The 23,928-nt window shown below is 47.0% G+C and overlaps 1 protein-coding gene and 1 long non-coding RNA gene across 2 annotated transcripts; one reads left to right on the top strand and one right to left on the bottom strand.

The window, feature by feature from the left end:
• Nucleotides 1–462: 462 nt before the first annotated feature.
• LOC148222628 (uncharacterized) lies at nucleotides 463–9,041 on the bottom strand. Its single transcript, XR_015805649.1, has 2 exons — nucleotides 4,967–9,041; nucleotides 463–3,147 (listed from the first exon to the last, which is right to left on the bottom strand). It is a non-coding gene; the product is annotated as an uncharacterized LOC148222628 (long non-coding RNA).
• A 505-nt stretch (nucleotides 9,042–9,546) lies between these two features.
• Nucleotides 9,547–10,444, top strand: RNF228 (ring finger protein 228). The gene has a single exon (XM_088170497.1). It carries the CDS (start codon nucleotides 9,554–9,556, stop codon nucleotides 10,397–10,399), a length of 846 nt encoding a protein of 281 aa, XP_088026623.1. The 5' UTR covers nucleotides 9,547–9,553; the 3' UTR covers nucleotides 10,400–10,444.
• The last annotated feature ends 13,484 nt before the right edge of the window (nucleotides 10,445–23,928 follow it).

Below are 23,928 nucleotides of genomic sequence, written 5' to 3'. Positions count from 1 at the left end.
CTGCTGCCAAACACTTGTTTGGAACACGAGAGATGGAGGGTTCTTTTCTTTTGTCTAAAATCTATTTGCAGTATGGAGCTGGGCACTGCCAGGGCAGGTCAACCTGGCCAGCAGGATTGTTTGCTCCCTGCAGAGACTCGGCCAACAAAAAGCATCCTGTGAAGGGCAACAGAGGCTTCTGCCTCTTCTGCTTCAGCTGGGAGCTGCTCATCTCTTACATTATTTTATTCAGGCAGTTTATGAGTTTCAGCAAAAAGTCTGTTCAAGAGTGAACAGTCCAGAGAAAAAAAGGGTGGGAGTGGAAAATGAGCAAATAAATGGATTGAAATTTGTGCAGCCAGTTCATAGGTTTATCTTTAGTTCATATATTTATTTTGTTTGCATGCTTGAACTTTGCATAACTAATGCCTTTTAAACCACCAGAAAATATATGCTCAGTCAATTCATTCAATTATGAACAGCTTTGAAATTTTCTACTTTTTATTCTATGCCACCCACATTACAGATGTCATCCTAAAAAACATAAATAGCTCTTGGGTTTTTCTGCTTTATTTCTACTATTTACATGACAAACCTTAATGTCATTGATCCTATTTTAAAGACGGCAAAAAATCCCACATCCATATGTCAATGCTTTAACATTGATTGACTGGCAGTAAACCAAGAAGGATACATTTTTTAAGATAAGATAGAGTAGATAGAAGCAACCATTAGGAGGTCTGACAGCATTTACCTTGATTCATTAAAAATAATACAAGTTATCCACTTCAAATATTGGAAGCTGTGAAATTAACTGTACATGGCAGTGGGAAAAACCTTTAATAACCTGTGAATTAGCCCTGATTCTACTACTCAGCTGCTCTTGAAGCAGGGACTCTGCTATTCTGCTATTCTTACACGTGGATAAATGAAGCTGACTGTTTCTTTCAGGTGTGACCAGTGTGTTTCCAGAGCCTGAGCCTGTCCTGCCCTTCCCTCTGAAGCAGTTGGCAAATCCTTAAAAACGTGACCATCTTTGGACCAGTGGAAGGAGAAAAGGAAAAGGGGCCCATATGGAAGCCAGAAACACAGGGCAAAGCTCCATTTAGAGATCTCCTTGTGGAGACATCACTGAACTGGGGCAGGCAGATTGAGCAGGGGGCTTGCCTGGGCAGCTCCCTCATTCCTCTTCAGAATAGAATCATAAATGATCCTTCAGCTCTAATAACTTATAGTAGGGGTGATTTTCTACTATACCTCATTCCAGACCAAACATTTTGCTGTTGAAATGTATTTAAATATCACCAAATGGCAGGCTGGGGGGGTGGGGTAAGAGGTTGAACTTCTTTTTTGCAGGAGAGAAATATGGCCACACTTTGTTATCTCCCTTTAATGCAAACTCTATCAACTGTATATAGGATTATTTTAATATTATTTTTAACTATCTTGGTAAAATATTTCCATCAGGTTTTTGAATGTCAGATGTCATCTGAGAGGTGTTCAACCATACCTGAGAGAAGCTGCTGCACCCTGACTGGGAGGGTGGATGTTAGGGCAGCATTTACTGTGGCTCTTGCACACACACTGTGCAAGCCAACAAGACTTGAGACATCCAGTTTTAGAGAAGATATCCATGCTCATCCCATTATCTCTCTGTTTATTTGTGCTCTTTTGGGGAATATGCAGTTTTGAAAAGCAATGGCAGCACACAGACCTTTTTACTATGATTGTTGATCATCCACCAAGGATCACCCATCTGGCTGGCAGCTTTCCTGGCAATGGCTGAAGAGAAAATCAGGTTTTAACTCCCTTCCTTAGTGGTTATGAGGTCTCTTGTACTGCAGAAGTTGAGAGAAGTTGCATTCCTTGGGAGCTTTCTTGCCTTAGCATCCACAAATCCAAACTACAACCCTTAACAGAAAGCTCAAGCTTTCTGCAGAATTAATACAGAAACTTGGAATAAACTTCTAAAATCTTATTTGAAGCCTTAGGCAGTCAAAAAGACAAGACAACACAAATAAATAAACCAAAAATTTTGATCTAAATATATTGGGTAAAAATGTTTCTCTGAGATAAGGGGATAAGGTTTTTGAGGGCAGAAGTGTTCAGAGAGAAACAAAGCGGTCCTAAGAAAAATTCTCTCAAATATGCTATTTTTCTTTCTACACAAAAATCAGATCTATACAGTCAGTATAGACCAACATATATCTCCTAAAATGAGATATATGAAAGAATGAATTGCCTCCTCTGTTGCTGATAAAATCATCCAAAGGTCTCTTTTGAAGTCTCTGCCAAACTAAGCTTGTTTTATACTGATTTTATAATCTGCATATGAAAGACTTCATCTGGAATGGAACCTCAGCCTGGATCCTGATTATATTCCCCCAGGTCTAAAAGTAGAAAACTTGTGCCTGCAGGGTCTGATTCTATACTTGCCAAGGAAGGTGCAACTAGAATAACTGCAATGAACCCAGTGGAATTCTTCCAAACTGGCATTTACAACTGTGTCTACAAATTTAGTCCACATTTTTATGGGGAAAACAATTGTGAATAAGAAATGGCAATTTAATCAATTTTCAGTTATTCTTACTCATAAAACTCAGGAACCATACACTCTTCAATTACTTTAATTTAGATTTTAAATTAGGATGAAGGAATCTCTTTTTTGACTCAGCTAGGATGGCATTTTTAGCTAATTGAAGAGTTTTCTCTCCAAAGGTTACATCCTGAGTTCTCACGCCCATCAGAAAGACACCCAGTTGTTGGTTTAGTTACAAAATATTTCATATCTAATCAATCCATTAGAATCAGGCTTCTCAACTTCCTTACCAATGCTATGAAAAGGAGTGGGCCAGCAGCAGGGACAATACAGAGGAGTATGCCAAGTAAAAAATCAGATATTCCTCTCCTTCTAGAGTTACAGTCACCCCTGGCAGGGCGAGCTCTGAAGCTGGCAGCATCCCCCTTGGCAGTCTGCATCCCCTGTAATGCTGGAGAGCTCTTCCTGTGCTGAGTCCCTTGGCTTGTTCAGCGTAGCCAATTAACCTGCTCTTGTGTCCCCTCTAAGCCACCTCTTCCAGGGCCGTGCAGTCCTTCCCGGTCAGGTTTCCTTCATATGCAAATCTCCCCGTCCCTGCTCCTTCTTGCTCTTGCCTGAACATTTCCTTCCTAGAGGAGAGGTAGGAAAGTACACACAGTGCTCAGTACATGGTTGATACAGCAACAAAACAATGTTTTCTATTGTCAACTAAAATTGTTTCTAATTCAGCCCTAACATTTGGTTTTTGATTTTCTGACTAATACCTCTTTCAAAAACAGAGGCTAGGGTACTCCAGGGTTGCAAAATACCCAGGTAGGTTTTAGACTCATGTCAAGTTATGTTTAAATTTGCTATTTCTTGTGAGAAAGTGTTAAAAAAAACCAGACAAACCAACTTCCATGTGTTCACTTCAGCTCAAAACAAACAATTTATAATTTTAAAATCTGCATATATACAATAGTATGAATGCAAAAAAATTCACAGATTCTTCACCTGTTTCTCATTCTGAATTGATTCAAGCACATACACATAATACTGTGGTCTGAGCAATAGTAGTTGTTTCCAAGCTGTCTTAAAAAAAAAAAAATGTCCCTGTCATTATCAAGGACAAAAACTTGGCCACTTTGAAGCTGATGACAAAAATTCTTAACCAGCTTCACTGGCTTGGGATTTTACTTCAGAGATAACCATCCATCCCTATTTTGACTCAAGGTTACCAACGATATCCTGAAATAAAATCAGTAACTGGAATGTGTACTGTGTCTTCTAAACAGAGCTCCCAAAGGACAAAGTAATCTTTTAAAGTGATTCCATAGACTATGTCATTGCAATGCAAGGACAATTTGGGTAGCAAAAAGTAACTTCCCAAGAGCTAATAGCCGTGCTGGCATTCACTAATTACTCTAATCACAAATAACAATCATTATTAATCTTGTTTTTATAAATTTTCCTACTCAGCTGCTTTACTGTGGCCAACATAACCATAATTTTGAGCTCCAAAGTGCCACTGAGACACAGCAGTTCCACATCTGAAATCTCTCTCCTTGCAGAGGCTGCTGCTCCAAGCAAGCCCAAACAGGCTCTGCCAGCCCCGCACTGACACCTAATTCAGCACCCAGAACTGGATTAAATTTCCACTATTACTCTGAAATGCAGAAAGCAGAGTGCTGGCTAAAACAAAGGACTTCCCTGAGGATTTCCCTCTTTTTCTCTTTTTAGCTTGGTCTTTTTTGAAAAAAACCCAACAGTTAAATCCAAGAATGAAATTCCTGGATTCTTGATTCAGTTATATCATCACCACAGGGTTTGAAGAAGTGCCATTAGCTTAGGAGAAGGCAAATTTTATACAAACACATTTGATCCAAAAGCTGCAGCTAACCTGGAAATCTGCAGCAGTTTAAATGCTGTTTTCTAAAAGATGAATAAAATCCCTGGGTGCCCTGGAGTCCCACCACAGTTGCTGCTCCAAGGAGCCATGAATAACGTGTCACACCACAGGAGATGGGGACTCCTTTGGTGTGTGTCACTGCTGTGCAGCCCGAGGGACCAAAGGGGTGCACAGGTCTGGACCTCAAACGATCCAACTCAATATTCCCATGGGAATATCAAACCCAGGTGTGCACAGGGAACACCAGAGTCACCTCTGTCCAAACTGCAGAGTCAGCCTGTATCTGCCATCAGCTTAAACATTTCTCAGCTGGGTTTCCTATGGATAGCACATCTGTGGAGATCTCTTTGTGCTGTTCAAGCTTAGCTGTTTGAGGGGATGCACACACTGGACATGCCCTCACAATTTTAAATGGTTCCTCATGATTTCTTAACAAAAGCTTGTAATGCAGTTACCTGTTTGGGATGTGCTGAAAACACATTATGGAAAATAAATGGATGGGAACAACAAGAAATTATTCCCATCAGAAATTATGCTTCACCCCCAGGTTTAATCCTCACCTTTTTATTGCCAATGAACCTGTTGCACAATATGGCATCAGACTGACGTCAACGAGGGTGTGTCTGTGCTTGGGGCTGCAGGTCAACGCTGAGTGAAGAGGAGAAGCTTAAAGCTTAACCTAGCAGAAAAGGGAAAGCAAAACCCTAATCCTCACCTAATGTGAAGGTTAACCAACCTTCCTAACCAACCTAATGTGTCCTTCACACATGTCTCATTCCCTGAGGCAACTGAAATAGGACAGTATTTAACAGATACAACACAAAAAAGGTTTTTCTAGGGGGAGAATGGTGTCAAACATTGTATTCCTGCTTCTACTTCTGCATCTTTCCTATTATATACATTAAGAGATTAACATATTTTTATATGGCTGTGACTGATGTAGAATTGCTCATAATTGTAATCCATTTTCTCTTTTTCAGCTCCCTGAAATGGCCTGCAAATATTTTTGAAAATGAATGCTCCTTTCAGTACTGAATGCAATAGACACACATGCAATAGCATTTACAGAAGTTCCAATACAGAAAAGGTAAAAAAGCACTTTAATTATAAATTATTCAGAAATACTTTATATGAAATAAAATGTCAACGTGAAGCAAGCAGAAGATGATGCAGCATCCTATTGTGCAATGATAGGGCATAAAAATAAGACATATCTTTTGCCATCCATCAAAAGTGAAAAACATACCTATTGTACAAGTACACAGATTTTCTGGGGAATTAAACTAGCTTAACAAGACCTTATTGCTACAGGGGTGTATGTCAATATGTCCCTTGTGAAAAAACAGGAAGATTCTTCTATGACGTTTTGTGCTTGACTCATTGATGAGTTAATTTATACTTGTACAGCTCTTCTGAGACCAAGTCCTGTACCAGCATGAAACTGGCACACTGCACAGGATAAATCAGGCCCAATATTTAGCACTAAAAATCAATTCTTACCAGCTGCAGAATGATTAAGTGGAAAAATGTGTATTTTGTAAGGGTTGTTTGCCACTTTTGCTCTGAATCGCTAACACAACTTCTGCTGAATAACATCCAAAGTCTCCTGTAGTGTTCCAGACAAAAGTCAGTCCTCAGAATCAGCTCAGCTACGTTCTGGGGTTTTCTTACAATAGCTAATACGTGTTTCCCACTAAAAAGCAGTCCCTACAAACCGACAATCCAAATAATAAACGCTCACTGTCATTAAAGTGACTAAAAGGGAGAATATATCTGGATCTCCAGAAATATGGTAACTTTTCCTAAAATATGAAGAAATATTTAATATTGTCAAACCCTGCCTAGGAAGTCTTTAAATTCAGCATAGAGGTGTTTTCCAGTACTCATGCTCCAGCTCCTCTGCTTGTGAAGAATCACAGGGTCAGTCACCAGAAGGATCCAGGTAAGAAGCCACCTTTAATTCCAGGCTGGGCACCCTCTCTGTCCAAGTGGCCAAGGAGCCAGGGCAGCACCACGTCACAGGGAGCAGATATGGCACAAACCCCCTGCCTGCTGAACCCACAGCCTCCCAGAGAGCCACAGTGGGACTCGGAGATAAGGAGAAGGCTGCCAGGGGATACAGCTGATCCTTCAGCTCGTCACAGCAGGTTTTCCAGCCTGGCTCTGGGCTGTACCATCCCATGACACAACTGTAACACACACATGACAGGATGCTGGACTGTGACAGAAGGGCTGAAATCATTAATGGCTTTGTTCCATAGTAAGGTAAACGTACATAAATCAACCACCTCGTTTCCTCTCCTGACCGCACAGCATCTGGCATTTTCCTTCACCCTGGCTGCAGACCTCATGCACCCAGGCAACAACCTGCTTCCCTGAGCTGTTCCAGCAGAAAAAGGCATTTAAAAAGTTTAAAGTGTTCAGCTGGATTGTCTCCAAGGACTGACTGGCTGTGCCATCACGTGAGTTCCTGTGCTAGCAGAAGGGTAAGGACAGAACCTGCAAATGCCACTGGAGACACAAAGAGGTGAAGAGGAGTTGTGCTGTTCCAGAACAAAGCAGCATCTCAGCACGAGTGAGGCCCATGCACCTTACATGTTGTGCTAAATAATGTTCTCTAGGGACTGCACAGCACAGGATAATCTCGCTTGTGTGGGACTGAGTTACTCAGCATTGTGCTCACAGGGGTAACTGTGCACAAGGAAGTTGCTGTGACTACTCACCAGTTTTTCTCATTCTTAGTTTTAGCAAAGAAAAGGGTAAATTTAATCCTACTTTTGCATCTAGCTGTTTTTAATGATTATTATTTTTTCAGTTATGCTCAACTTCCCCATCTATTCTGTGTAGTTTTCATGCCAGAATTACAGGAAGCTTTCCCAAGGCTGACTTTCATATACTTATTAAATGGAGTTTCAGTTGACCTCAAGGCAGATACACATTAGATAAGAAAACTCAGAACACAAAAGGTAGGGGTAAAGCAGTTTGAACCAGAAATGCAGCTGATGTATCTGGACCTTATTAAAGCATTTGATACAGTGCCTCAAAAAAAACCCAACTTGAAATATTAATTCATATTTGTGTGGATCTGAGGACTTTCGTGTGTTTTGAAAATTGTTGGAAGTTGTAGGGCTATGAAAGTGGCAGTAATATTAAAGAAAAAGGGTGGTGCCTAGATAATCTGACATCTTTTAACAGTGAACTATTTAAATAGGAAAATGATGCTAACTGGGAAAGAGTAGCAAGCAAAAAACCCAAACCAAATCAAACTAAAATAAAAACCCACACAAAAAATCAAAAACAAAAGAGACAAACTATCAGAAACATACATTTTATAACATAAGAATGCCTGATACAATGACATTTCATTTTAAAAAAGGAAGCTACCAGAGTTAGATGAAAATTCCAAATTCATCAGGCAGATTAGCTCTGAGGTTGCAAACCCGTGTGGGCTTTTAAAAAAGGGTAATTTTTGACTCCACAGGCCAAGTAGCTGCGCACTATGGACAGTGACAACAAAAATCACCTTCTTTTTTTTAGACACAACCAGCCTTTTAAAAGGATTTTAAAACATCCCTTAGGATAAATTATAAAAGCAATGTCTCCCTGTACAGAGATCATTCCTCTCTTTCACTGTTTGACTTCGGCCCATGATTTCAGTTTATGCTAAGCTAAGCTATGTTCCCTCTTTTGCTGGGACAATCATCAGATCTGTCATCACAGTTTACAAATATGTTGCTCTTCACCTTTCCAGCTAGTCAGTCTTTCCCCCACTTTATTTGGCTCTTCAAGAATGCTGGGAGCTAAGTCCTAGCACAGACAGCACTGAGAAGGAGAGAGCTTTCCTCAGCATTTGCTGTGAAGCATGCCTGATGTAGCATGTCCCATGGCAGAGGAGGGGAGAAGGCATCCAAAATGACACAGCTCTCAATCCAGAGCTGATATGGCCAAGATGCAGCTTTAGCAAGACAGCAAGGCAATGTAGTGTACCTGAAACATAGGCCTTACTTGCCTAGAACTATCTTCAGAACTACAGAAATAATCACTGTTATGGCCTCTGCTACACCTGAAGATAAAAGAGTTTCTCCAGAGAGTTCCCTGATGAGACAGTGCAGACTTTGATGTAGTGAAATCTATCCGGTTGTTTAACATATGACATTACCAGCTATGGACATCTCACTGTTGGGTAGTTTTTCATGAAACTGGGCAAAAGCTCTCAGTTGTATAGCGAAGTCAGGATGTAAATAACAACATCAGCAGCTCCTTCCGCCTCCAGCTTCCGGAATAAAATACCTCTTACTTTTCTGTGTGCATAATGAATGAGAATCACAGTGCACAAAATGTTCTTTCCGAAAAGTAGTAAAATATCAGTTAGCCTTTGAGCTGCGGTGTATGAGAGAGATGTCACTGTGCCTTCCCATATTAACCCTTCATCTGCCGTGTTCGTGCCTAACGAGTGTCATGTCATTGTAACTGCTGGTCCCAAATGCTGGCAGTGGGGAATGCTCGTCAAAGCCAACAGAACGCTTTAAAAAATGCACTCCAGGATTAAAAGGCTGCCCGGCACCCAGGCGTGTTCCCCGCAGCGCTGCAGGGCGGAGTGACTGCGGGAGAGCCCCGAGCCCCGCCGGGTCGTGCTGCGGGGGCGGCTCCCGCCGGCGAGCCAGCAGCGAGGCGCTGGCAACCGGCACGGCGGCGGCCCCGCGCCGCACGGCTCTGCGGAGGGCCGAGCCGAGCCGAGCCGTGCCGTGCCGTGCCGTGCCGTGCCGTGCCGTGCCGTGCCGTGCCGTGCCGTGCCGTGCCGTGCCGTGCCGTGCCCCACCGCACCGCACGCCAGGCGGGCAGGAGAGAGGCCCCGCAGCCGCCGCGCACCGGCGGCCGCTCCCGGGGGCGGGCGGCGCCGATCCCGCCCCCCGCCCGCGGCAGCCGCCAGCAGCCCCCGGCACCGCCAGCGCGGCGGGGACGCAGGCAGGCGGCCGGCGGCCCTCCCTCCGTCCCCCGCCCTCCCCGCCGGGCCGCGCCGCAGCCCGCGGGCGCGGCCGGAGGCGGCGGGGTCGCGGCTGCCCCGGCTCCCGCCCGCCTGCCAGGCGTGGGGCGGCCCGGCACCCCCCGCCTTTCCGCGGCTCTCCGTCCCCCTCCGGCGAGATGTTATGGCCGAGCCGGCGCAGACGGGCGGCGTAGGGCAGGGCGGGCGGCGGGAAGATGAGGCGGCGGCGGTGGCGGCGCCGGCGGCGGCGGCCGCCGCCCCCAGCTCGGAGGACTACGAGTGCAAGATCTGCTACAACTACTTCGACCTGGAGCGGCGGGCGCCCAAGCTGCTGGAGTGCTTGCACACCTTCTGCCAGGAGTGCCTGAGCCAGCTGCACCTGCGCGCCGCGCAGCATCCCCCCGCGGCCGGCGCCGAGCCGGGCCCGGGGCGCTCGCCCGGCGGCTCGCTGGCCTGCCCGCTCTGCCGCCACCGCACGGCGCTGCCCGACCACCGCGTCCACGGCCTCCCGGTCAACACCAAGCTGGCCGCCGCCTGCCCGCCGCAGCTGCGGGCCCGCGACCCGGTGCCGCAGGACCGCCTGCCGCCGCTGCCGCCCCGCCGCCCGCCCCGCGCCCGGGAGGCGGCGGCCGCCCTCGCCCCGCCGCCCTCCGCCCCCGCCGGGCCGCGCTCCTCGGGCGGCGGCTACGAGAACTGCCAGAGCTGCAAGCGGGCGGCGCTGAGCGCCGGCTGCGTGTGCGTCGTCGTCTCCTTCCTCTCCATGGTGGTGCTGCTCTTCACCGGCCTCATCTTCGTCAACCAGTACGGCGGGGACGCCGCGCCCGGCGCCGCGGCATCGCCGTCGCCGGTGGGGCCCATCTGCCTGTCGGTCGCCAGCATCCTCGCCCTCTTCTCCGTCGTCGTCACATGGCTCATCTGCTGGCTCAAGTACCGGCCCGAGGCGGCGACCGGCGGGGCCACGGCCAACGGCTCGGCGAGGGGCCGGGCCGCCCGCAGGAGCGACACGTAGCCCCGGCCGAGCGGAGCGGGGCTGAGCCGGGCCGGGCTGGGCTGAGCTTGGCCAGGCCCGGCGGAGCGGGGACAGTCGCTGCGGAGCCCCGGCCGGGCCCGCGGTGCGGGGACAGCCGAGAGGCGCTGCGGAGCCCCGGGCGGGCGGTGAGCCCCGAGGGCGGCCGGGCAGCGCACGGGCGGGGCGCGGTGACCGGTGCCAGCCCTGCCGCCGCCGCCGGCCCCGCGCTCGGCCCGATGGCGCGGTGGGCCCTGCGGCACCGGCACAGCCCGAGGCGGCGGGGATGGGCTGCAGGGTGACCCGGCGAGGGGTCACGGAGGGTCCGGCCGCTCGGAGGGAGGGCAGGGCGCGCCTTGCCGGCAGAGGTGGCTCCCTGGGGAGCTGGAGCTCGGGATGTGCGCGGTCCCCGCCTCTGCGGGAGCGCGTCCCGGGCGCTGAGCTCCTGATGCAGAAGGACACGATCGCGATTAAAGAAAACTGGCTTACTGTTGCCCCCACCTGGAAGATAATTGGAGAGGTTCACTGTGGTTAGGAGCAAGACAGGAACACCATGTTAAATGCGCTTTGTTTTTTCCCTTTTATGACGTTAACAAGTTAACATATAGAAGAAGCTGTAACAGAAGTGTATTATCTTAAAAGAGACTGAGCCAAAGTTTCCTACAGTGTACTGAGTATGGTTTCATTATAATTTTATTAGAAGACTGTTGAGCCTTCTGATGGTTGCTTAAAATAAGCTGTAGTAATTAATTCTTTGAAATTCGAATTTAATGTGGGAGACTGAACATTAAACACTTAAAACAATTTACGGACGATTATTTAATTAATGGAGCTCTAAAATAGAGCTAAGAGACTCCTGTCATAGGGATTAATATTTCACTGGCCACTGATTTCAATTTTTATGCAGTGAGAGGAGCCCACATTAAAATATGGACTTTCAGCATCACTGTAAAAGCAGAATGCAGTAGTGTAATTTGTGATTGAAAATTCGGTCGAGGTAGCTGTAATAAGAGGCTGGTTTACCCTCTTGGTGAGTTTATCTTCTGTGTTGGGAGTTTCTGTAAGGGACAGTAGAAAACGGTTTTGTTCTGTGAGGCTGAAACATCAAAGGTGTCTTTGAAATGTGACAAGAGGTTCATGATATGAAATGGAAAAACATTGCCATACAGCTGGTTTTGTAGTATATTAAGGAGAGCACTCTATATAGATACTGTTCTATGTTGCAGGATAATTCATTTGGTGCCTGAATTTTTTAAACTTAATTAGTTGTTATAATCTATTCTATTGGGAATAAGATAATGCTGCTTATTCCGTGTTTCTACACAGTACTGTAATGGAATGAGGTAATTATTTTCGTGCTTAACAATTCAAGAATTTTAAAAGTGATCTTTTAGTATGTGTATTTTGCAAGCTGTCTGCATGATATTCTGACAGGTATCCTCTTAATAGACCTTTACTTGACCACTTCTGTTTATCACAAGTGCAAAGAAATTGACTCTGTAGAAATGTAAAGACAGCAGGTGAAGATGTGTGATGTGTTCTATGACTGCACAAGTGATGTGTGCTGTGCAATGTCTTGATTATCACAAACGTGTGAAAAACAACCCCCTGGCACCCAGGAAACCCCACAAACCAAGCGGTGTTTGTATAGACTCTGATGATGGACGCAGTTTGTGGAAACAGTAGATGATTTTTGTGTCACTTATGTCTATTGAAAAAGATCTGCACCAGCCTTTTAAAGTTGTATATCATGATATAAAGGCCCTGAGGATATAAATTACTGGGATCAACTCTGGTGGCTCTGACCGAGATTTGTGTATTTAGACCAGTGTTTTCCAACTTGGAGTTGCTTGTTAGCTGTCTAAAAGATTATGCCTCCTAAAATCAGGCCTGACCGTTAGCCCCTGTTGACTTCAGCAGTAGTTGTAGATGTTCTGCACCAAAGAAAATCACGAGACTTTTATTTAAGCATCTAAATGAGAATTTAGGTGCTTGACTTCAGGTACAAATATATGAAAATTTGGGCCTTAACCTCTCTGTTCTTCAGTTAATGCATCTGTAAAGTTTGATAATAGCATTGACCTACCTCACAGGCAAGATGTGAGGCTTTATTTATTAATGTTTTTAAGCAATTGGAGATCCTTGAAGAGGAGGTGCTATAGAAGTGAAAGTATTATTGTAAATGATACTGTAGTAGGAATAAATATATGTAAATTAATGGACATAAACAGCAGCAATGTTTTCTAAGAAAAATAAATATAGAAAATATGTACATGTGTACATCATATGCACCAATACACGATTTACCTTTTTGTGCTTCTCCTGCAAATGCAGGGTGTGTATCTGCATTTCTGTTCAGCCAGGTAAGCTCCAGTACCGTGCAGTTCAGGTGAGCCCAGCCAGCTGTCGCTGCTCCAGCTCTGTCCGTAGACATCCAGAGAGAGCTCTGAGTGCTCGTGGAGCTCAGCTGCAGCTCCCTGCACAGTCCTTTCCTTTACTTTGCCTTAGTCCTGCAGGCTTTGGCTGCAGGGAGCTGCTGAGGTGTGCCAGGGGTGCTGCCAGCCCTCTGGGCACAGCAGTGAGCTCCCTCCAGGGTGGCAATGTGTGGAGGAGCTGCTGTCCCACGGAAGAAGTCATGGAGCTGAAATACTGATTACAGTAAAGAAGTGTATACTCCATCTTTTTCTTTACTTTCTACATCATAGTTCTATTCTTGCCTTTTCTCTGTAAGCAGTATTTGCCATTTTGACTAAATTAATGGTTTCAACTGGGATCCATAGACTACTAAAAGAGCTGCGAAAGGTAAGTAAGAAAAGCAAATTGATCATCAGAAACTTAAATCTGTTGCGTGAGGGTCGACTTTAAAGCATTTAGAGGTTGTCACATTACAAAAAGTTGAAGATCACAGGCCTAAACAGGATTTTCAGGCTTATTCATGTTGCGTATCAGGTTCTTACCCATATATTTGAAAATATCAGAGCCAAATTAAATGGACGGTCTGATCTTATGCCAAATCCTTCTCTGCTTACACAAATTTTGGGAAACTCCACTGGTTTCAGGAGTGTTAGTCTGGATCCACATCACAGTACCAGTCAGAAAAAATCATGCATTGTATACATCTCTGGCTACTGTAGAATCCCAGTATTATATTTGTATTTTGGGTTCCTTTGAGTGTACAGATTGCTTGTCCAAAGCCAAACTTTGCTGAAGTTTCAGTAAAAAAAAAGTTAAGTAAAAATACGGAAAGATAAAATCTGCGTGGCTGGTGGTGTTTTGTTATTGTAGCTATTTCAGTCACAACACTTGTGTGTTCTGGTTGTTTAAAACCACACAGATATGCAGCAGAAGGGGTGTGCATCACTCACACAATCCACACATCTTGCAGAAGTGTCACTTTGGGGCACTCTGTGGGAAAGCAGGGAAGACAGGGTAATCCACAGCACTGTGGGGGAAATCATGGGAAATATAAGCTACTGGCTTGGGTTTCTTGCACTCAGTTTTTTGGGTGGTTTTTGTTTTTCTTTCTACTGTGCAATATTTTCCTGTGTTACTCAGTCTGAGGTACAAGGAATGGAAACACTAAGAAAAGAAACAAAGGCCTAATGCTTTCTCAGATTTTTTTTGATCTCTCCATGATCACAGTCTGGGTTAAATCTGAAAGATGTGTAGTTTCCTGTTGTGCCTAAAGATCTTAACATTTTTGTGGCAATAATCCCCAGTTCCTCTGCCTAACTGGAGCATATTGGACTACAAATGGGAAGATCAAATATAAGTTTGAGATTTGTAATAGGCTGCCAGATGTCAGTTATATTAGACCAAGAGAAGGAAAGAAAATCAGGAGGGCAGAACCCAGATAATTAACACACAACCTTGGTGAGTAGCCATGTGCTGCAAACTGGGCTTTGCTATCTCACCTGGGACAGGTGGTAACTTCTGCTGGAGGAGAGTTCTCACTGGACCAAACAGCTGCAAGAGAAAGATCAATGTGTGCTATTTGTGGGCAGCTTTTGCCTTTGACAATATGTGGGGATGCATTAGGGCGATTGCTACCACAACTTCTTTCATGTTGCCCTTCTCTATAACTTGTGTTCAAGAGTTCAATTTTTAAAAAATGATTGATATTAAAAAATATCAATCCTGCACCTTCAGTGACACAATTCTTTTTGCTCTCTCCTTTGAAAGTCTCTAATAAATCCTGCAGTTACAGAGAAGAAATTATATTTGATTTTTACCACTAGCCCACAAGTAGTAAAGAATCACACAATGTTCATTTATATAATGCACATTTGACAGGAATACACTTAATTGTTTCATAAATATGTGGAAGGAGTATTATCTAGTTGATTGGTTTAAAGGCCTGGTTATGGATAGAATTTTCTCTTTTATCATAGAAAAAGCAACAGAGCAGCAACTCTCATGTTTATGATAATTTGAAATTTAGCACAAACCACATAATGAAAAAGTAGGCAACAGCAGTGGGTACTGGATAGTACATCCCTCCAATTGGAGGATGACCTGTATTTCCTGAAGTGACTTGTAGTTTACTTCCCATCTAGTTTTGTCTGGGTTGAGACAGCATTTTAGAAGCATATTTTGAAAATCATGATTAATCATAGTACTGTGGGCTGAGAACCTCCACCATCTTACTCTGAAAAGTGAGTTTCTGTCTGCATTTATACTTCAAAGAACAGAAAATAATAAATTTCTGTTATTTTTCCTTGTATTGTAAAAAGATATTTTTAAAATATGGTGAAGGACAAGTGCAATGGAAATATTGTTGCTTCTTACCTTAATGCTCTTTCTTTATAGCTCAAATCATCATTCACAGGGTTTGTTTTCAAGGCTTGCATCCCAAGGTAGCTCACTGTGTAACACTTTGTATAAAAACACCTTTTATATATGATGAGAGAATGAGTTTCTGCACACAGTTACTGCAGGCTGAGAGGTACAGGTATAATTACAGGGTTAATGTGGATTCCCTTTTAAAATCCTAAATTACTGAATGATTTCACTGAAGTGGGAGAAATCCAGCTGGCTGTCCTGGTTGTGCAAACAGACAAAGCCCCACTGAGTGGGAATTTGAAGTGTATGTGAAGTGCAGTTTCTCTGTAGGTGTGCTGTGTGTATTCACACCTGGGGCTGAACAGCTTTGCTAAGGGCAGTGGTCCTGGTGAATCCAGGGGAAGGTGCTGCTGCAGTGCCTTGCTCATGTTCATGGCTGGTACAATCCCAGCTCTTTCCCATAACACTGTATTCTTTGCATGACCAAAAATCGTAACAGCTGCTGGAGAAACCAATATTTAAACATGAATGTGTCCAGAGGAGTGGGTTTTAACCATCTCTGACCTGCTTAAATATAAACAGTGCAGTTATTATTAATGTGGTGTACGATATATTTATAGGCACAAAATTGAGAGCCTAAAATTCATTGAAATTAAATGTGTCTGATTTTGTCAGGACTCCTTGTGTGCACTTAAACCCTCCTGGGCTCAATGGCCCTTTCTCCTGGGTTGTTGTGTAGCTATTCTGTCCTTGCCTGTTCTACCTGTCTAGAGGAGAAGCTTTTCTGACTGGAGGTTAGTTGATTTTTAAAATCATGTTATATTGCCAAAGAATCTAAAAAATAAAGAAAATACTAAGAAAAAAATATAAGAAAAAGATGAATGTTTATATTTGCTTGTGACCATATCTTCTCATTGAAACCACATCAGAGGCAGCTCCCTGTCAGTTGTCCATTGATGCAAAATCTTCACACAAACAGTATAAGTGTTCCCGTCATGTTGCAAATGAGTCAAGGAAACTTTGAGTTTTTCATGGTAAGGATTCCTAATGTTTCTGAAGGATATTTAAATTTGGTGGCTCATTTTTATTAAAGTTAGAAAATCATGCAACTTACCCTGCTTTCACACTTTATCCAGGTGCATGTAGAAATTGAGATAGCTGGAAGAAATGCCTCAACTGCATTAACAAAAAATGGTTTGTGTCATGGGGGAGGCATACACTCGTACTAGACACATTCAACTACGTTGATCTTTGATCAATGCAACATAAAATACTCTTGCTTGTGTTCAGGGAAGGAACAATGTTGGCCTTCTGCCTGTATCTGGTCTTACTGAAAACACCTGGGTCTGAAACCAGCTCAGCATCTGAGCTGGCTCAGGCGTGCTGTCCACATGTCATGCAGATTGAGAGATTTGGCATCAAGGTGATCATAATCTCTTACAAATAGTTTCAAATGAGAAGTATTTCAGCTGTTTTAAGAAGATTTTTACAGTAATCAAATATCATGAGGTTGATTAGTCTCATTGGATTATGAAATTTGAGGGGGAATAGCTTGAATTATTCTTATTCTTTTTTCTCCCCCAAACCTTCTTCTGATTCATCAGGAAATCTAAATTTTAGACTTCAGCTCATTACAATCTAGATGCAAGCTACATTTCCCTATCCTACCTCTAAGTTGTTTAATCGTTTAGCAAAATCTAACAAAACCCTTTTTAGTTATTATTTTGTGATATTTTTATTAGTAATAAATAGCAACAGCAGGGTTTGGGTTTTGGTTGAGATTTTGTTTGTTTGTTTAACTGTGTGTTTTTGTGAGTGAAATTTGAGGAATAAAGAGCGAGATAAAGATCAAAATTTGCTTTCCTTTAAAATGGGAAGAATGAAGATATATGACTTAGAAAAAGTGATGGTGAATAATAATCTCAGCTTGGTTTCCATGTGGAAAGTAAGGACTTGTTAGCTGGACAATTAGTAGGAGAAAGAAAGTATTCCTCTGTGAAAAAAAAAAAAAATCTGAAACTGTTGATAACTCTGAAGTAAATTAAATGAAGCCATAAAATAGAAAACACACTTTCTTCTAATTAGGTGGCAAACCTTTCTATGTGAGAATGAATTTAGATCTCCTTACATTATGTAAGTATCAACATTGCTTGCAAAATAGGTGGCATTCTAGTTTGGAAGTTCCTTCTGCTTTCTTTCTGAAGGGGAGGGAAAAGTCTGTCTTCGGTGATGATCACTCATACTATGAGCCTATTAGTCCAGATACTAATTGGGTCTGTTGCCCCCGAAAAAAAAAGAAGAAAAAAGAAAGAAAAAAAAAAGAAACAATAAACGAACATCCTAAGTTCTTTATTTTTTATGGGAAGCTGTTTGATTTTGGCCCGAGGCCGAGCACCAGCTCTCCCCTCGCTCCGGAGCTGTGACCGGGGACAGCCCCAGAACCCCGCATCTGCCCCTCTGTGTTTTGATTAACCAGTGATGCTCTGACGGAGCTGGGAAGCGGCATCCCTGTGTTCCAGCGTGGGACGGGTGGCCGGGAAGGAGAGGGCAAAACAGCGGCATCAGCCGGCTCCCGGCCCCTCTCGGGGATGGGCAGTGCCTGCTGCGGGGAGCCGGGGGATGGAGCCGGAGATGGAGCCGGGGAATGGAACCGGGAAAAGGAGCCAGGAGATGGAGCCGGGAGAAGGAGCCAGGAGATGGAGTCGGGGACGGAACCGCACATGGAGCCGGGGGCTGGAACCGGGAGATGGAGCCGGGGGCTGGAGCTGGCCGCCCCCTGCCCGCTGCCGCAGGTCCAGGATTCGGGAACGGAAGGCACAGCTGCAGCCCCAGCACCGGCAAGACCCTTCTCCGGTCCTTTCCTCCTTCTTTCTCTTTCCTCCTTTCCTTCCTCCTCCTTTCCTCCTTCCTTCTTTCCTTTTTTCCTTCTTTTGCTCTCTCATTTTCTCTCTTTTTTCACTCTGTTTCTGCTTACCCTTTCCCAAATTTTAATTCAGTTCATCTTTAAAAGAATAAGCGATGAAATCATATAGCTATGGGCGAAATACCGATTAATGAATTCAATGTCTGTGCTATAAGGGCCGCTTCTCCCTTAATATCGTTAATTCCTGGCTCCATCGTATAGGATGGAGGGCGAAGAAGCAGGGAGGGAAGTAAGAATGTCCCAGGAGACACTTGGGATGGAGTGCTGCATGCCTGCCGGTGTCTAACTGTTGGTAGACCCGGAGTGGGTCGTGCAGGGCCACGGGTGTTCCTCGTTTCTCCAGGCGCTGTGCAAACCCCTTGTTCCTCAGGCAAATGTATCCGATGGCCCGAGCTTCGGGTTCCTGAGTCCTCACGGTCTCTGCTGCAATAAAACTCCCGATGGAGTTTCCTTTGTGACACTGCTGGAATTAATAATCTCTGGTGTTTTTACTAGTAATTAACGAGGATTAGCCGCTTAGTTTTGAAGTGGGGCCATTAACTACGGAGGAGGTGGGGAAGGAAGACGCGCGTTTCTCGTAGGTGACTCGCCGGTGTGCGCGGGGACACGGCGGGACATCGCCGCTGCTCTCTGACGTGCACCCGAAACTCGATGGCAATCTTTAAAGTCATGAATAAATGAGTAACACCACATTTTCCTCCTGTCTCTTCACAGGGAAAGACCGTCCCTTGCCAGCCGCCGTGGCCCGCTGGAAGGAGCCCCCGGGCGCTGCCGTCCGGGGCCCGTAGCCCGCAGCCGCTGCCAGCCCCAGGAGTGCAGATGTATCCCTGCCCTGGCTCGGAGGGCACGTGTCAGTGCGGAGTGGCAGCTGTAGGATCGCTTACTGCAGGATCTGGTAGTAATCAGAAAGGTGAGGAGTTAGCGGAATACATGTTGTATTTATTGCCAGTTTACAGGGAGACAGAGGGCGGCCGGCGCCGCAAAGTGAGCCATTTGTAGGGTTAAGTGTTTCAGCCTTCGCCCACGGGCGGCCTCGCCGGTTACGGGGAGATGGATTTCGGTCCTTCCCGGGACCACTTCCCACCCCTGGACGTTTGTTTGCTCCCTCTCTCGGCTCCCTTCGGGGCCGCTGTGATGAGCTCTACCTCGGATCTTCCCACCATTTAAATGTTTTGCCGTTCCCCTCCAGATTTCTCTTCCGTCCATGGTGCTGGCACAGGCGATCCCCGAGGACGTAACCCTCGGAGGAAACTCTTCCTTAGGAGTGGCAGAGGCAGGGTGCCCTCGTTTCCCCTCGGCCCGCTCAGCGGAGCTCGAGAGTGGTACCGGACTCGGCTCGGAGGATCCGAGATGTTGTGTCCCCTATTCCCGGCCTTCTGCAGAGCCTCCTCACGTACTGAGCTGCCCCTTCTCCCACTGCCAGGCACACTGTGCCTGTAAATTAATGAAAACGTAACAACTCAAAAAGGAAACAAAAAAAAGAGATGGTGCTGAAACGTGCGGATGGGACATAAAAGTGATGGAAAAAGGTTCAAAGCTTTCAGTGATGACTTTTCAACCTTTATTTATGTGCCTATTAATGCAATATCCATCATGGAGATACGCATCTTTATCCTTTCAACTGATATGCTGGGAATCAATTGGATATGCAGATTACATTTCATAAGTTTCCAAATGTTAATCTCCCCGGCCCTTTGCTGGTAATTTCTTTTTTTGCCAAATAGTATTATGTTTCTGCCAAAAAAAAAAAAAAAAAAAAAAAAAAAAAAAAAAAAAAAATCCAACCAAAACCAAAAAACCACACTAAAAATAATTAATCTTTAGGCTACTTGTCTCGATTTATTGCTAAGGCTTGGGCCCGGGTGCCAAGCCCAGGAGCCGACCTCTCCTGCCCTCCACCTCCAGCTCAGGCCTTCCATCGGGTCCCGGTCCGGGCTTCGCCGGGACGGAGGCGTCTGCGGGCTCGGGGCCCGCTGCCCCCGCAGCGCGGTGCTCTGTGCGCCGGGGAAGGTGTCCGAGCAGGTACTTTACCCTTCTCAGCTAAGGATGATGGTTCCCTCCCAGCCTTACAGCCCGGCGAGCGGGGAAGCGTCCCGCTGATCCCACTGCCACGTCCCGCTGACCCCACTGTCACGTCCCGCTGATCCCACTGTCACATCCCGCTGATCCCACTGCCGCGTCCCGCCGCGCTTCCCGGGTGGCTGCCGCTCCCTCCCTCACAGCCCCCGACTGGACGAGTAATGTCCCCGGACACCCCATGGTCCATAAACGGGGAGGGGTGATGTGCGAAAATCGGGTGCAGAGCGGCTTTCCTCGGAGGGCTTTATGGCGGAGCTTGTTTCTCAGAGTGAGACTGAGCTATACGGAGCTGCCTGCCGCTGTGATCGCCGGCGGGGTGTCGCGGGATGCCACCACCTGCTGCCTCCCTTACCAGACCCGCTTCTCCATCCCACCATCCCCCGACACTCCTCATCGCGTCCTCTCTCGAAGCAGGGGATTCAATAACCGTTCGTATTACACTGGCGCAAAATTACCTTTTTATAGAATTACAAATTACAAAACAATATTGAAGTTTCTCTTCTGTGGCATTTTACAGCTCGCCGTTCTACGCGGGTCACTCTCGTCCGAACACGTTGTTACCGGTTTGACTTAACGCGCCTCTGGTCCGTGGCATCTCCCTAGGCGTAGCTTGCAGTGGGGAAGGATCCTCCTAACGCGGAGCACACGCTCGAGACGGGCCAGCGGTTCCTGGAATCCCGCAAGCCCAACTCCCCGTCCCGCACACGCTCCCCTGCCCTCGCCGGCGGACAGCGGCTCTCGGGCTCTGCCCTGTCCGGGAGCCGTGAGCAGGACGGAGAAGGTCCCCCAAACGCACACACCCGCTCGCTCTGTGACAGCGGGGAAAAGAGGGACACCTGTGCGAAGGGAAAGCCACGAGGCAGCGGATGTAGCTGAACCGGACAGCCCCGAGGGTCTCCTCTGCCGGGGACCCAAACCCAGAGGTTCCGTTTTGAGGTGTTTATGGCGAGGACAGCGTGTAGTACGGAACAGCAGTTACAGGCGTCCATACATACTCAATAGTTATGCCAATCTTGACTTCCCTAGTTCTTTCTTATGGTTTTTAGTGTTGGTGTTTTTCGATTTTCTTTCTCTCTTTCTTTTTTCCCTCTTTCTCTCCTACTCCCTCCTCCGCTTTCTCTCCCTTTCCTTTCCTTTCCTTTCCTTTCCTTTCCTTTCCTTTCCTTTCCTTTCCTTTCCTTTCCTTTCCTTTCCTTTCCTTTCCTTTCCTTTCCTTTCCTTTCCTTTCCTTTCCTTTCCTTTCCTTTCCTTTCCTTTCCTTTCCTTTCCTTTCCTCTCCAAGCACACGTTTCTATGTATCAAACTGTGTTCTTCTCTCCACCTCCCCTGGAAATAGCCGGGGACTTCGCTTCGAAACCCATACGAGAAATGAATTTGTGCGCGCAAAACCGGAAACAGTGTAATTGATTTATTTCTAATAGAGGGGAGACCAACACTGTTTATCGTTCAGAAATGATTGCCTGTGTTCTTAATAGCTCTAATTTTCACTGTCCATTTGATGTGCTGCAGGTTTAATATAGAGCACTTACTAATCCAATTAAAAGTGCACCTGGCCTGGAAGAGCTCTGTAATTAGCAGGAGCGTTTTTAGCTATTTCCACTGGAAAACCGTGAAATCATCTCTGCTGGCCTAAAGGACTGTAATATGGGGGTGGGGGCGAGGAGGAGAGGGAGGAGCGGGGCCAGGCATTCGTGCCTAATCTTTTTGCCTTGAATTTTTCACAGTTGCCGTGCGGGAAGATGAGGCTGTTTCATCGCGGGGCACCCGGTGTCTGGTAGCGCAGGACCGCGCGGGCGAGACTAGGTGGGTTTCACACCGCTTTCCCCTGTCGTCCACGCGAGCCCGGCCCGGGAGCCTGTCCTGGGGAAGCGCGGCTCGGCTTTGGGCTGCGGGGAAGGGCTGGGGTTGCGGGGGCCACGGCAGCCCCCACGGGAACTGGGAACTGGAGCTGCGGGAGCTACCAGCCGTGTCGGGGGAAGCGTCCAGGCCCCGGCCCCGATCCCCGACCGGGCAACGATGGTCGGAACAGCGAGCCGAGGTCGCTCCGGAGATCCCGGGATAGTTTCTGCAGGGCTGGCAAGGGCTGGGCCTGCCGGGGCGGCCCCAGGCGCGACACTGGCTCCGCGCAAAAACACGCGGCACGCACATGAAGGCGCACGGTTTAAAGGATGGGGGAAAGCATCTGAAAACACTGCCAGGCTGGCTCTCCCGCCGGGATGAGGGACTCTGCTCCTCCTCCTCAGCGAGTGAGGGATCGAGACAGTCCCAATTCGCACCCCTCCTCGCGTGGACAAGGATTACTGCCCACAGCATCACAATGGCACCCCGTCGCGATGGGTAGGAAGGGTTTCTGCTCCCATGCTGGGAGCCGCAGTGGTACGGTGGGGAGTGAGGTAACCACGGGATGCTGTTAGTGCCGGGTGCGCTTCGTGCGGCCCTGCTCCCCGCCGCGGGGGTCCCAAGCGAGAATTAAACTCCTAAGGAGTTACATCTCTTTTTAAAAATAACACATCTACCGAATTCCTCCCTCCAGTAAAAGGCGCGTGATGAGTGGCGCGGCGTGCTTCGTGGAGTGACAGCTCGGGCCGCACGGCTTCTGCCGCACGGGCCCGGGCGCTCCCCGGCCGACCCGCCGCCCGACTCGGCCCGGCTCTCTCGGGACTGGGTTCCACAGGGCTCGCTAACGGGATTCCCCGAGCTCCAGCCACCGGCGTGTTTATAGAACACAAACGCTTTGTAAAATACACGCTGACTTTCACTGAGTGCGAACTTTTTGTGACAGTCTCTTCCTTGGGGTGAGGGAGCGTTCCCGGGCAGCGCCCGGTATTTGGATCTGTTTGCGTGCATTTGAAAGCGAGGGAAACCACTCAGATTGGCGGCCGGAGCGTGGGGCTGGAGAGAGAGGGGACCACAGGCTAGAGCCACCCCAGCTGCAGTGGGTGCCGCTTCTTCTGCGGACCCCTCGCCCCTCATTGCGGAGCGCAGCCCGACGCAAACCCAGAATTTCCGCGGGGGGCCGGCTGTGCTGCTGCCGGTCCCTTGGCGGCCGGTTCGCTTATATTATTAAGGCTCCGAATTTCTGCCTAGATAACGCGGACCCCCGCCCACCCTGGGGCCGGCCCCGGCCCCGCAGCGATCGTCCGGCTCGTAAAGGGAACGCGGACTGGGAGCCCAGAAAACATTTTCCCCTTCATTTCAAAGGAGGAAACCTGAGCGATTCTCATCCTTTTGATTGATTAAGGTCTTGAATAACTTGAAGCTCGGGAGTGACAGTTCTTGAATAGACGATTGCAAATAAAGAGCCCTGTGGAAAGCCGGGCTGGCACTTCGGAGTGTAAAGGAGGCGAGTTTGCTGGCACTTACCAAGTTATAAATAAAAGGCCGTGCACAATGGTACCTTCTCTAAGGACAGACAGTCTTTACAACACTCCTGGCGTCATATCCTGCTGTGGGCACTCCAGCTCCGAGGCAGACTTTACCTCTTTTATTTTTCCAGCAGTTTAGTTTGAATACTACAATAAATTCCTGGGAACAAACGCTTGTTAGTAAGACTTTAACACGCACCGCCTCGCACCCATACACATATAAACGCTCACGCACACGCATGAAACGCAGGGACACTCTTGTCCCACCGGTTTTTAAAAGCAGACATCCCCCACGGAGGTCTCACTGCAGCTCTTGTTTTCAAAACCGTAAGCACCATTGGTTTCAGAGATGTTTCTTCTGCACGGAGAGAGAATTCGGTTCA

This window comes from Sturnus vulgaris, chromosome 10 (genome assembly GCF_052056855.1).
Source record: "Sturnus vulgaris isolate bStuVul1 chromosome 10, bStuVul1.hap1, whole genome shotgun sequence".
Lineage (NCBI taxonomy): Eukaryota > Metazoa > Chordata > Aves > Passeriformes > Sturnidae > Sturnus > Sturnus vulgaris.
The sequence above is the reverse complement of the archived record's forward strand: the minus strand, read 5'-3'. Positions and strand labels throughout refer to the sequence as shown.